General features: G+C 44.2%; 1 protein-coding gene across 4 annotated transcripts in view; it reads left to right on the top strand.

Annotated features, from left to right (window-relative positions):
• The window catches only part of ACOT7 (acyl-CoA thioesterase 7), a 223,866-nt gene that overhangs the window by 80,019 nt on the left and 129,812 nt on the right, over positions 1–14,035 (top strand). For all 4 annotated transcript variants that reach the window (XM_040429650.1, XM_040429665.1, XM_040429658.1 and 1 more), the window contains one exon: positions 11,922–12,013. In XM_040429650.1, the coding sequence (XP_040285584.1) occupies positions 11,922–12,013 (92 nt within the window). The remainder of the gene's footprint in view (positions 1–11,921; positions 12,014–14,035) is intronic.

Genomic DNA, 14,035 nt, shown 5'->3' with positions numbered 1-14,035 from the left:
AGAAATATTTTCCATATTAGTTTCTTGTACTTTTCACATAATGTGTAATTGCATTTAAATGCCTTGGATTTGGCAGTGATAGAGCCGTAAAACAGGAGGATCCACACACCGAGCCGAATCATAGCCCTGGTTATTTCCCACGCTGATGTCTTGCTGGGTTCTTATCTTCTATTGTGGTTGATACTGTATATGTTACATACAAGATAGGGGCGTAATCATGTGTATTTATGATAGTAGCCAACATTAGAAAAAAAACATATAAAATATTGTTGAGTGAAATGGAATTAAAACATGGGTGGCAGCTCTGAAGAATAGTTAGAAAGTGAATGCAGCTGTTTTCCCATGAACGGAACCAGCAAAAGTGCCCCCATAAATAATGTCGGTGTGTCCCCACAGACGGCCTAATAAAGCCCCCATGAACAGTGCCGTAAACGGGATCAGCTAAATAAAGCCACCATAATGTGACCCCATAAACCAAGCCAGTCAGTGCCCCCATAAACTGTGCAAAACGGACAGTGCCCCCATCAACGTGTTCAACTGGAGAGCACAAGACCTAATGTTAACTAGTTGTTGTTAGCGTTTCCATTCACTAACAACATGCAGAGATCTTGAAAACAGAGAGAAGTTGTTATTAGAAAGCTGCAAAACTATTCGTTATATAATTATCTTCACTTAAAGGGCTTGTCCAGCTTTAGGGACTATTAACATACACCTGCAGCCTGTCGTACCCGTCATACTCGCCTGCTCCCCGCTGCAGCCTTCTGGTCCTCTTCCTCCAAATTTCCAGAAGGACGGGGTCACTTGCGGCACTGCAGCCAATGACTAGCCTTGGGGGCATGTCATCCCTTACACAATGGGGTCGGAAGACCGCAGAAGAAAGCGAGGGAACCAGAACAGCGGAGTTCCCTTATAAACGGGTCCTAAAATTCAGAATTCCTAAATGTTCTACATACAGAGTCCATATTGTTTGCTCCATGCTTGAAATGTATAAATGTGGATAATAGCTCATCCCCGCTCCTGTCAGGGGACTGTGGGTGGCCACTGCGGCAGATGCCTAAAACAAGCGGATTCATTGCAGGAGAAGCCGTTCTATGACTCAGTGAGACATTCTTCTAAATTGGATGCTTAAATGCAGATGATGGTCTCGGAGAGGTCAGGATAGATGTCTTACCGAAGAATCCGATCACTATGGTAACATCCGATGGTGGGGATACTGAAATAACACCTTTTATTTTTATCTTCAACTGAACTATTTCCCTTTTGATTGTAAGATTTATGCTTCAAAGTATTTCCAGACTACTGCTATTTATCTAACGCTCATCCATCTATCTGTGACATGGGGAGGCACTGCGGCTTGCTGGAGGCCAAGAGAAGATGGAAAGGGTGGCGGATCAGGGTGGTTATAGTCCTTCACGGTGGCTAACCCCTCTGCTTCTTGCTCCATACAGTGATAGGAGGGTGCACTCTTTCTTTCCTCGGGGCACACCCTGGTATTAGGACTCCTGCCTGATGGTGGCCGGGGTGCCCATGATGTTAAGTGTGTGAGGCAATGGGGTGCAACGAGGATAGAAGAACGGGGCGGCAGAATGCTGATGGAGTCAATGACCAGGCCTGCTTGGTTGCAGTAAAGTCTCTCTCTTTACTGAATAGATAATGGGAGTAGTAGTTCATGCAGCAGCAATAGACACAGTCCGAAGGTGTGTTACAAAGTAGGCCTCTCCTAATAGCAATTATGGTAGTCATCTTCCTTGAGTCTAAGGCCTCTTGCACATGACCGTATGGCTTTTTCAGTATTTTGCGGTCTGCAAAAAACGTATCTGCAAAAAATACGTATGACGTCCATGTGCATTCCGTTTTTTGCGGAAAGGAACATCTGGCCCCTGATAGAAAAGTACTATCCTTGTCTGTTATGCGGAACGGAAATACGGAAACGGAAGGCATACGGAGTACCTTCCGTTATTTTTTTGAGGATCCATTGCAATGAATGGTTCCGTATACAGTCTGTATACGGAACGCAAAAAACGGAAGTAAACGGAAAAGAAAAACGTTTGTGTGCAAGAGGCCTGACTCCAAGCTCACTTTACAATCCTCACAAATAATCACAGGCGTGCAATTCCGTTCTCATGCAGTTCCCAGACGTGGGGTGCAGATCTTCGATCCGGATGACCAGTCCATTTCGAATTGTGGTGGACACCGAATCATTATACGCTTTAAACAGCAGTAAAGTCTTATTGCCATAAATGTGCAGTACCTTAAAAGGGTTTTCTGAGATTTTTATTTACTGTTGACCTATCGGAAGGCAGCGGCGTACATAATATAGCAGCTGTGCTTGGTATCGCAGCTCAGCCCCATTCTCTTGAATGGGACTGAGCTGCACCTAGGCCACATAAATGATGTCACTGGGGTGAACGATGCCTAGGGAAAGCTGAGAGCAGGCCCCAATGCTCACAGGAGCGCTGCCACTGATTGGTGTTGAACCCCCACCAATCAGATACTGATGACTTAGGCCTCATGCACACGACCGTTGTTCTGGTCCGCATCCGAGCCGCAGTTTTTGCGGCTCTGGTGCGGACCCATTCACTTCAATGGGGCCGCAAAAGATGCGGACAGCACTCCATGTGCTGTCCGGATCCGTTCCTCCATTCTGTGGCCCCGCAAAAAAATATAACCTGTCCTATTCTTGTCCATTTTGCGAACAAGAATAGGCATTTCTACAATGGGCTGCCTGTTCCGTTCCGCAAATTGCTGAAGGCACATTTTTATATTTTAATAATTTGGCCGTTTTCTCTCTCTCTCTCTCTCTCTCTTTCTTTCTTTCTCTTTCTTTCTCTCTCTTTCTCTCTCTTTCTCTTTCTTTCTCTCTCTTTCTTTCTCTCTCTCTCTCTCTACTTTCTATTTTTGCTGCTTTAAAAGTGCAGGAGGCACAAACTGCTTTTTCATCATTTGTGTACCAGGCCTTAGGTCAGAATGCTGCTGTTTTGCACTCTTATTTCTATTAATAATTGCGCTTCTAGATAGAAGTTTTACGCCTTAATTGAATACATGGAAATCCTGACAGCAGCTCTTTATCAAGTAGGAAAATCTGAAAGGAGCATTGCCTCTGGCAGCACCCCCACCTTCACCTCCCCACACAGCCGCCTTCTTGGCTCAGTTTATATTGTTACTATATATTATAGTTTTGCATAATTTCTTACATACTAATACAATCACTGAATAACAGTCGACAATTAAAATATAGCATTTAATACAGAAACATTAACATGGTAATAAAATAATTGACTTGTAAATGGTCCAGAATAATAGTCACTCTTTTCACAGAGTAGATAAATCACCACAGGAAAAATCAACAATTGATATATAACAGAGCTATTACGCTTATATTACACCTGCAGATAATCACTAAGATTATCGCTAACAAGCGTCCATATGAACGCTTGTTAGTGATGATCTGGCAGTGTGAGGCTACTTTCACATCCGCACTTTGCATTCAGGTTTTGAGATCCTAAAGTGGATCTCAAAACCAGAGCAAAACGCTTCCGTTCGATGTAATATATCAGGATGCATCCTTTCCATTCCGATGCGGTTGTATTTAAATCGAAACTGAACAAACCGGATCTGTCACTAAAAACAACGTAAGTCAATGGGTGATGGATTATTTATTATTGGATCAGAAATAAACTGATCCGGCACCGTTGTTTTAAGTGCTGGATCCGGTTTGTTCCACTTCGCAGACCGGACTGGAATGCATCCTGATCTGTTTTGTCCCCATTGAAAATGTATGCGATCCTCTGCCGGATCTCAAAACTGGAATACAAAGCGCAGATGTGAAAGTAGCCTGATTACCAAACGCTTGTTCATCGGGTAATTGAAATCTTTTAGAAGGCTTAAAAATCCTTGTTTGTCAGTGGCAGATGATGCTGTGTAATGTGATGGCCTTAGCGATCGATTGTCCCTGTGGAGGATATCGCTGCATGCGTGGTCTCCTCCGCTGACGAGCGGGCTATTGCTGACAATCCCCTGCATAATCTGCAGGTGTAATATAAGCTTTACTTTTCTAGCCCTTATAAGCTTTACAAACAGAGCACCCACCACAAAAGGGATAAATCCATCCAGATGACTCACTTTGGTACACGCTCAAAAATCCCTTTACACTGCTCCAATAATCTAACCATGTGGAATCTTGCATTTCAAGGGGTTGTACAGGATTATAAAAACTTCCAAAAACAGCACCACATCTGTTGCCATGTTGTGTGTGCTATTGCAAATTAGCACAATTCCCATCAATAGAGCTGAGCTGCAACGCACAACATAATTTATGGACAGGTATGGTGCTGTTTCTGGAGGAAAGCAGCCATGGTTTTATAATCCACGGTCAGCAAAAATCCACTATAGGAGTTCTCCAACGTCTAAGAAAATCACTTGTAAGTGACATTTTTAGGAGGAAATTGAAAAAAAAAAAGTTTTAATTTGGCACTGTTTCCATGACAGTCAATGATCTTTCCCGCTGTTTCCTCCATGTGTGATGACTACAAGAAGCATCAGGAGACCATAATTTACTAAGCATGGAAACAGCCTCAGATTTAAAGTGTATTAGATTTTTTCAGCTTCTTCTAACCATACTTCCTCACTCCTAACTAGGCACAGTGTGGAAAAATAACATTCAATTAATCTCCTGCATAGAGCTCGGCCAGAAGTGACACTCTTCCAAGAATTAGTTAAAAGGCCTCTGTGCGTTACTTTGCCTCCACTTGTTCTGGGCATTGGTAGCCTCCAATGGGAAGACCATAATGATACCTATCTGAGACCCAGACCACAAAGAGAAGAACACGATGATACCTATCTGAGACCCAGACCACAAAGAGAAGAACATGATGATACCTATCTGAAAATCGGACCACAAAGAAAAGGGTGTATTCTAATTTGCATTCAAAGGGAATCCCTTGGAATTTTGGGGGTGTTCTTAGGCTGAACGGGGTGGGGCTTAAAAAATCTTTCGGTTTGTGTAATTGGTAAATATGTTGTGGTTTGGAAAAATAGGGCTAAACTTGTTAGAAATAAATCTCTTAAAGGGGTTTTCTGGGCTGCAGATATTGATTAGCTATCCTCAGGATAAGTCACCAGTATCAGATTGGTGGACTACTGACACCAATCAGCTGTTTTGGGCATCAGCCAGCATCAAAAATTATACAGGGGATGGAAAGCTGTGTAGTTTTCGGCACCAACATACTGTAGTTCCACTCCTATTCAGTTGGACGGGAACTGAGCTGCAGCCCCCTAAAATGGTATTAAGCAGTGGATGGAACCTTGTGCTTCCAGCTCCCCCCATATCCTGAGGATGGGCCATCAGTGACTAAATACCGGAAAACTCCTGAAAATATAGTCACCTTATTTGTATTTCATACTTACCAACATTTGAATCCTCAAACTAGAACATTAGGAATGCCCACATTTGCATAAGTGCTGCCCCTTTGTGGTTTCGTTCACAGGACAGTCCCCCTAAGCAGAACTGTTGGCATGTATGGTATTGTGCAGTCATCAGTGTAAACAGTGGGAGGTTTCGTTCTAGTAGCCATGGTTATCAGGGGCATGTGTTCCTATAAAGACGATTGAAATGGGTCCAGTGATTAATAAACAGTTGCAGTAACATTTAGTGCAACAGTCTTCCAATCCCTGACCAGTATTCCTATCACACAAACCATGCCAAGGAAGGACGCTAATGATACAATTTCATTCTTAGATTAATAGATGGGTTAATGAGCTCTTTTTATTATACTGTCAAGGGACATTCCTGCTTAATCTAAATTTATAATTGAATTTTAATTAAAACTTTAGTGAGCAGTGCAGATTTAATGAATGTGCCATCTAACACCCTGGGTACAGTGCCCAGGTACTAGAATTGCTGTAGCTGTATAACGGCACTCAAGAGGCTCAGGGTAGCGGTTGGTTTTCTAGAGTGGAGCTGAAAGAGGATGCCTGACTTTTTCTGCATGTATGCTGTGTGATAAGGATACATTTGTTAATGAAGATAGATATACTGTATGTATAATCTGAAATACAATAATTCAGCATATTTGGTAAGCCGGCACAGAGATGCTATGTAAAACCTTTCACAACACTGGTTTTGCCTAGTGTGCGTTCTAGCTTCTTTTTTTTTTAAACTAGATGGGAAACCGTAGATGTCTGTACTATTCCATCCTGCAAAACAAAATCAATTGAAAATAATAGGAGAATAAGTTGAATGGATTACATGCAATAGTTTTTATGTTGTTTTTAAATGCGTCCCACTTACACGTGAATTCGACGAATTGCAAATAAATAGGCTTAAACAGGCTAAGTCAGGGATGGGCAAACTGCGTCTCCCCAGCTGTTGTAAAACTACAAATCCCATCATGCCCTGCTGTAGGCTGATAGCTGTAGGCAGACTGGGCATACTGGGAGTTGTAGTTTTACAACAGCTGGAGAGCTGCAGTTTGCCCATCCCTGGGCTAAGTGATAAAAATATTTACTAAGTGTGATTTAAAGGGTTTATCCCATCTTAGACAATGGGGGCATATCGCTAGGATATGCCCCCATTGTCTGATAGGTGCGGGTCCCACCTCTGGGACCCGCACCTACAAGGAGAATGGAGTCGGGGAGAGTTGTGGCTGGAGGACCCCGGGTTTCCCGGGGTCCGTCCATCACCAGGCGCAGCTCCCCGCATCTCCCATTGAAGTGAATGGGAGCGCACCGCGCATGCGCGGTCACAGCTCCCAATGATTTCTATGGGGCCGACGGAAATAGCTGAGCCAGCGCTCAGCTATTTTTGGCAGCTCCGTAGATATGAATGGACAGCGGCTGCGTATGCGCTGTGCGCACTCCTTAACTTTCTCCGCTCCGTTATCCTTGTAGATGCGGGTCCCAGAGGTGGGACCCGCACCTATCAGACAATGGGGGCATATCCTAGCGATATGCCCCCATTGTCTAAGATGGGTTAACCCTTTTAACTATAAGGTAAAACAGACAAATCACATACAGAATAAATAATAATCAATCATCTGCCTACACAAAACAATGGGGTAACTCCCGTCTCTATGCCTTGTAATACACGAGATATAGATAGTGACCTACAACATCATACCTATCTGATGTTCTCAGCGAAGCTCCCCCTTATTTGTCTTTGTGCACAAAGGTTTATACCTTTCAGCCCCTTCTCCTAAGGAAGTCTGGTGTGCAAGTACGTATGTCTCTGAGATGATCACTCAGGAATGCAACCTTCTCAGCACAATGGGGGTTTTGTATATGTTATGTAACTATCTCTAACTTATTACATTACAAAGAATATCATTACATTGAATATAGAAGGTGATATAATAATTAAAGGGGACAAAACCAATCAGTACTTAAGTATGTAAAATACCCTTGCAACACACACCTATTGGCCAAGAATTCAACCAATTACAGGTTATACAATCCATATTCCACTTTTTTGTTTCTTAATTTGCCTTCCTTACATTTTTACATTTTTAAAATGAAAACAATTGATATCAGGTTGCATACAAACTGAAAAACGGATCCAGTTTCTCTAAAAAAAAAAAGATTCCCTGATGAGAAAGCACCCTAATCTAGTATCACAAGACCAGAAGCAGGGGGTTCACATGTACCTTAGGATCATTGTCATGTTGGATGCAGGGCCGTCTTTAATATTGATTGGACCCTGGGCAAAAATTTACTTGGGCCCCCTGGATCCCGCCTTCCCACACCTTAGGCAATCACGCCCTCCACCACAACACACACAAAAAAAAATCCACATATCTGGTAGAGTACAGTGAATGACTGTAAATACTTCCAGTTCTGAAGACTCCAGCGGCTCAGGATCAGTGCTCTGGGCAGCTGGGCTCAGGCTGGAAGTGGGCACCTCTCTGCAGGAAGGAGACCAGGGCTCGGCTTACCCTAGTGTTACAGTGCACCCCAGCACCCCACAGTATGCAGTATAGCACCCTATAGTATACAGCACCACACAGTATGCAGTTTAGCACCCCACACTATACAGTACCCCACAGTATATAGTAGAGCAGTATAGCACCCCACACTATACAGTACCCCACAATATATAGTAGAGCAGTATAGCAGCCCACAGTATACAGCACCTCGCAGTTTACAACACCTCACTGTATACAGCACCCCAAACTATACACGATACAGCCCCCCACACTATACAGTACAGCAGTATAGCACTCCACACTATACCGCACCCACAGTATACAGTATACAGACCCCCACAGTATACAGTACAGCAGTATAGCCCCCCACTCTATACAGGCACCCCCACTATACAGGCCCCCCCACACTATACAACCCCCCCCCACACTATACAGGCCCCCCCACTATACAGGCCCCCCCCACTATACAGGCTCCCCCACTATACAGGCCCCCCCACTATACAGGCCCCCCCCACACTATACAGGCCCCCACACAGTATACAGCCCCCCCCCCACAGTATACAGGCCCCCAAACAGTATACAGTCCCACACAATATACAGCCCACCACACAGTATACAGCCCACCACACAGTATACAGGCCCCCACACAGTATACAGCCCACCACACAGTATACAGCCCCCCCCACAGTATACAGGCCCCCACACAGTATACAGCCCACCACACAGTATACAGCCCCCACAGTATACAGGCCCCCACACAGTATACAGCCCACCACACAGTATACAGCCCCCCCACAGTATACAGGCCCCACACAGTATACAGTCACACACAGTATACAGACCCCCCACAGTATACAGACCCCCCACAGTATACAGCCCCCCCCCACAGTATACAGGCCCCCACACAGTATACAGGCCACCACACAGTATACAGGCCCCCACACAGTATACAGCCCCCCCCACAGTATACAGCCCCCACACAATATACAGGCCCCCCACAGTATACAGGCCCCCACACAGTATACAGCCCACCACTATACAGTAGTTTACAGTATATTAACATAACAGCCCCTGTCACCTTTTTCTGATGTAATGTTCACACAAAAAAGCTCCACATAACACTCCTGGTACGACCTGTGATGACCTCATAGCCATGTGACCAGTAATTGCTAGGTTACTGGTCACATGGTGATGATGTCATTAAGGTCCTGAAGTGATCACAACTTTAACACAGTACGATCATGATGCCTGGCTGGACTCAGTGCAGGCAGGCACGGCAGCACCTCCCTGTGTAGCTGACAGCTTGACACCCGGGGCAGTAGCTAGCAGGGCTCAAGAGGCAGCTGCCTTGGGCCCCCCAGGAGCAACTGGTCCCGGGGCAGCTGCCCCTTTTGCCCCTTGGTAAAGACGGCCCTGGTTGGATGGTGAACTTTCAGCTCAGTCTGACGTCCAGAGCACTCTGTATCAGGTTTTCATTAAGAATTTCTTTACGGATTGCTCTATTCAGCTTTCCCTAAATCCTGACCAGTCTCACTGTCCCAAATGCTGAAAAAAACACCCCACAGCATGATGCTGCCACTCCATGCTTCACTGTAGGGATGGTATTGGGCAGGTAATGAACAGTGCCTGGTTTCCTCCATACATGACACTTAGAATTAAGGCCAAAAAGTTAAATCTTGGTTTCTTCCGACCAGATAATCTTTCTTCTCACAGTCTAAGAGTCTATTAGGTGTGTTTTTTTTGCTAACTCCAGTTGGGCTTTCATGTGCCAGTTACTGAGAAGATCATTTTTTCTGGCCACTCTGCCATAAAGTCCAGTTTGGTGGAGTGCTGCAGTGATGGTTGACCTTCAGGAAGTTTCTCCCATCTTCACACAGGATCTTTTGAGTTCAACCAGAGTGACCATTGGGGTCTTGATTGCCTCTCTTACTAAGGTCCTTCTCCCCTGACTACTTAGTTTGGTTGGGCAACCAGGTCTACAAAAAGTTTTGGTTGTTCCATACTTTGTTCATTTAAGAATTATGGAGGCCACTGTGCTCGTGGGAAGTTTTAGTGCAGCAGAATGTTTTGTACCCTTCCCCAGGTGTATGCATCCACACATTTCTGTCTCTGAGCTCTACAGAAAGTTTTTTTCCTCCTTGTGCTTAGATTTTTGCTCTGATATGCATTGTCAGCTGTGAGAACTTATATAGAAATGGGGGGGTCTTTCTAAATCATGTCCAATCACCTGAATTTACCACAGATGGACTCCAGTCAAGGTGTAGAAACATCTCAAAGATGATCTAGAGAAATTGGAGGCCTCCAGAGCTAAATTTCAAGTGGCATAGCAAAGAGTCTGAATACTTATGGCCATGCAAAAAAAAAATTATTTTTATTTTTTTAAATAAGCAAACATTTCTAAAATTATGTTTTCACTTTCTCATTATGGGGTATTAAGTGCAGATTGATGGGGGAAATAATTAGATTTTTATTTTTTTATGTTAGCACAAGGCCGCAACATAACGTAACATAAGTGAAGAAAGTCAAAGGGTCTAAAGACTTTCTGAATGTATTGCATATATGCATCAATCTGCAGGGGAGGTGAAGGGCAGAAAGGGCAGGAGGGGTGGTTGTGTCCCTGAAGTGCTCAGAGTGGCAGTCCTCACTTTGGTGCTCCCTTTCTTCACTTGGGGCTCTACTTGACTTGCTGGAGCTACTGCCTGATGGTAGTTAGTGTGCCCTTGATGTTAGGTGATTGGCAGGGTGCACCGTGCAAGGCTGGTGGATATATGATAAAGTCAATAATCAGGCCTGTTGGTTTAAAAAAAAAATATCTTACTTTACTAAATAGATGATGGGAGTAGTAGTAAATATAGCAGTAAAAAGCATAGTTCCAAAGTCTGTCATAGAATGGTCTCCTATAGCTGTGTATAGGTGGCAACATTGATTGTAATAGTAGTGCTTCCTGACTCTCCTTCTAAGGACACGTAGTTTCTTGAAAAAACCACAGGCGTGCTATTCTGTTTTTGTTGACTCTTTCTGCAATTCCTGGGCTTAGAGGTGCAGGGTTTAGATTTGCATCCTCTCTCTCTCAAAGTGTGGTGAGTGCTGAAGGCAATGAACCCTTCCCATAGCAGTGAAGTCTCTTTCCATAAACGAGTAGTACCTTACAGATGTTATCTTGCACGGCCTTGATGATTCTGGACTTTCTAAGGCTGAGTTCACATTAGCGTTCAGCCTTTCCGTTCTCCTGCTCCGTTATAGGAGCAGGAGAACGTAAAGGACGGATTCGGCACATAACTGAGCTGAACGAAGCCTACGGACCCCATAGACTATAATGGCGTCCGTTAGGTTTCCGCTCAGAGGAAGATTTTTGAAGCGGAGACAAAACTCCTACATTCACAACTTGTCTCCACTTCCAAATTCTTCCTCTGAGCAGAAACCTTATGGACCCTATTATATTCTATAGGGACTGTAGGCTCAGCTCGGCTCCGTTATGTGCCGAATCCGTCCTTTCCATTCTTCTGCTCCTATAACTAAGCAGGAGAACGGAAACACTGAATGTTGATGTGAACGCAGCATAAGATGTTTTGTCTCTTTCCTTTATAGTAAAGGCACTGAATTCTTATCTTCATGTGATTTTATTTATTTATTTATTTATTTTTTCAATAAATTTACAAACATTTCTAAAATTCTGTTTTCACTTTCTCATTATAGGTTATTGAGTGCAGATTGATGGGGGACAGGGTGACATGATTATTATAATATTTTTTTTTAGCACAGGGCCGCAACATAACAAAATGAGAAGACTGAAGGGGTCTAAATGCTACTGCATGTACTCATTCTGTGGCCTTGAACGTTCATATGGTCATGGACCTCATTAGTGACTTGTAATAGTTTTATAGTTAACAATAAGGTAGAAATATTCCAAAATATATACATTTATACATTTTCTAGAATTTTATATAAGGATTATTGATGATGCTGTAAACATTTTTATCTGTATGTATTTATTTTTTGTAGGGGCAAAAAGACTGACCAACAGGGCAACCCTGTGGTATGTCCCACTTTCCCTAACAAATGTGGACAAAGTCATTCAAGTACCTCCAATCCAGGTAATTTTTGATGTCTTCTCCTTGGTATCTTGTAGCTCAGTGGTCTGCTGTTGTGGGACAAGAACCCTCATCATGCTCAGACAGTTTATAACCTCAGACACGTTTCTAAATGCCTTTGCGTATGACAGAACAGCTTCAAACCTTCTCCTTTGTTGGTGGAAACTACAGTTTTGTTCATCCTGAGCTTTTTGATTCATGAAGAGAGCGCTTGAACTGACACACAAGAAAAACAGTAGAGGAATAAGCAGGGTGGAGATGTATCTCTGCATCAGGGTTTACATTATATCCCGTCCATAGTTTTAAGACAGCTGGTGACATCGTTCTATATCTTACTGATACACAGAATATTTTCTTATCCTTTATGTCGATATTTGTTTCTTCATAAATGCTGCATCATCTTTAGACCACGGTGGATTTATCATACACGAAGGTAATTCAGTATTTGGACCATGCTGTGGGTACAGGAAATTGCAGAACGGCCTTGGAAGAAATCCTTTGTGTAGCAGCTGCTAAAACGGATCTGTAATTGGCAGATCCATTGCTCCTAACACAGTAAATATTTCAGACTCTAAGGAGTCTCCAGAGATAAAATGGAGGACAATTATGTAACCCACAAATTGCTTATTGAGTAGTCTTCTTAACTCCTTCACTACTTGTACCAGCAAATATTTGGTCCTATCAAAAGTGTTCTATATCCACCAGGCTAGCTAGTTGTTGTTGTTGTTGTTGTTGTTGTTTTATTTAAAACCACTTCCCGCAACTGTAACGCCGAAAGGCGTCATTGCGGCGGCTCCCCCAGGCTACGCTAACGCCAATAGGCGTCATCTCGCGTGAGCCGAGATTTCCTGTGAACGCGCGCACACAGGCGCGCGCGCTCACAGGAACGGAAGGTAAGAGAGTTGATCTCCAGCCTGCCAGCGGCGATCGTTCGCTGGCAGGCTGGAGATGTGTTTTTTTTAACCCCTAACAGGTATATTAGACGCTGTTTTGATAACAGCGTCTAATATACCTGCTACCTGGTCCTCTGGTGGTCCCCTTTGTTTGGATCGACCACCAGAGGACACAGGTAGCTCAGTAAAGTAGCACCAAGCACCACTACACTACACTACACCCCCCCCCCGTCACTTATTAACCCCTTATTAGCCCCTGATCACCCCTGATCACCCCATATAGACTCCCTGATCACCCCCTGTCATTGATTACCCCCCTGTCATTGATCACCCCCCTGTAAAGCTCCATTCAGACGTCCGCATGATTTTTACGGATCCACTGATAGATGGATCGGATCCGCAAAACGCATCCGGACGTCTGAATGAAGCCTTACAGGGGCGTGATCAATGACTGTGGTGATCACCCCATATAGACTCCCTGATCACCCCCCTGTAAAGCTCCATTCAGATGTCCGCATGATTTTTACGGATGCACTGATAGATGGATCGGATCCGCAAAACGCATCCGGACGTCTGAATGAAGCCTTACAGGGGCATGATCAATGATTGTGGTGATCACCCCATATAGACTCCCTGATCACCCCCCTGTCATTGATTACACCCCTGTCATTGATCACCCCCCTGTAAAGCTCCATTCAGATGTCCGCATGATTTTTACGGATGCACTGATAGATGGATCGGATCCGCAAAACGCATACAGACGTCTGAATGAAGCCTTACAGGGGCATGATCAATGACTGTGGTGATCACCCCCCTGTCATTGATTACCCCCCTGTAAAGCTCCATTCAGATGTCCGCATGATTTTTACGGATGCACTGATAGATGGATCGGATCCGCAAAACGCATCCGGACGTCTGAATGAAGCCTTACAGGGGCGTGATCAATGACTGTGGTTATCACCCCATATAGACTCCCTGATCACCCCCCTGTCATTGATTACACCCCTGTCATTGATCACCCCCCTGTAAAGCTCCATTCAGATGTCCGCATGATTTTTACGGATCCACTGATAGATGGATCGGATCCGCAAAACGCATCCGGACGTCTGAATGAAGCCTTACAGGGGCATGA

The sequence above is a fragment of the Bufo bufo genome, chromosome 1 (genome assembly GCF_905171765.1).
Source record: "Bufo bufo chromosome 1, aBufBuf1.1, whole genome shotgun sequence".
NCBI lineage: Eukaryota > Metazoa > Chordata > Amphibia > Anura > Bufonidae > Bufo > Bufo bufo.
This window is presented reverse-complemented; position numbering and strand designations above follow the sequence as displayed.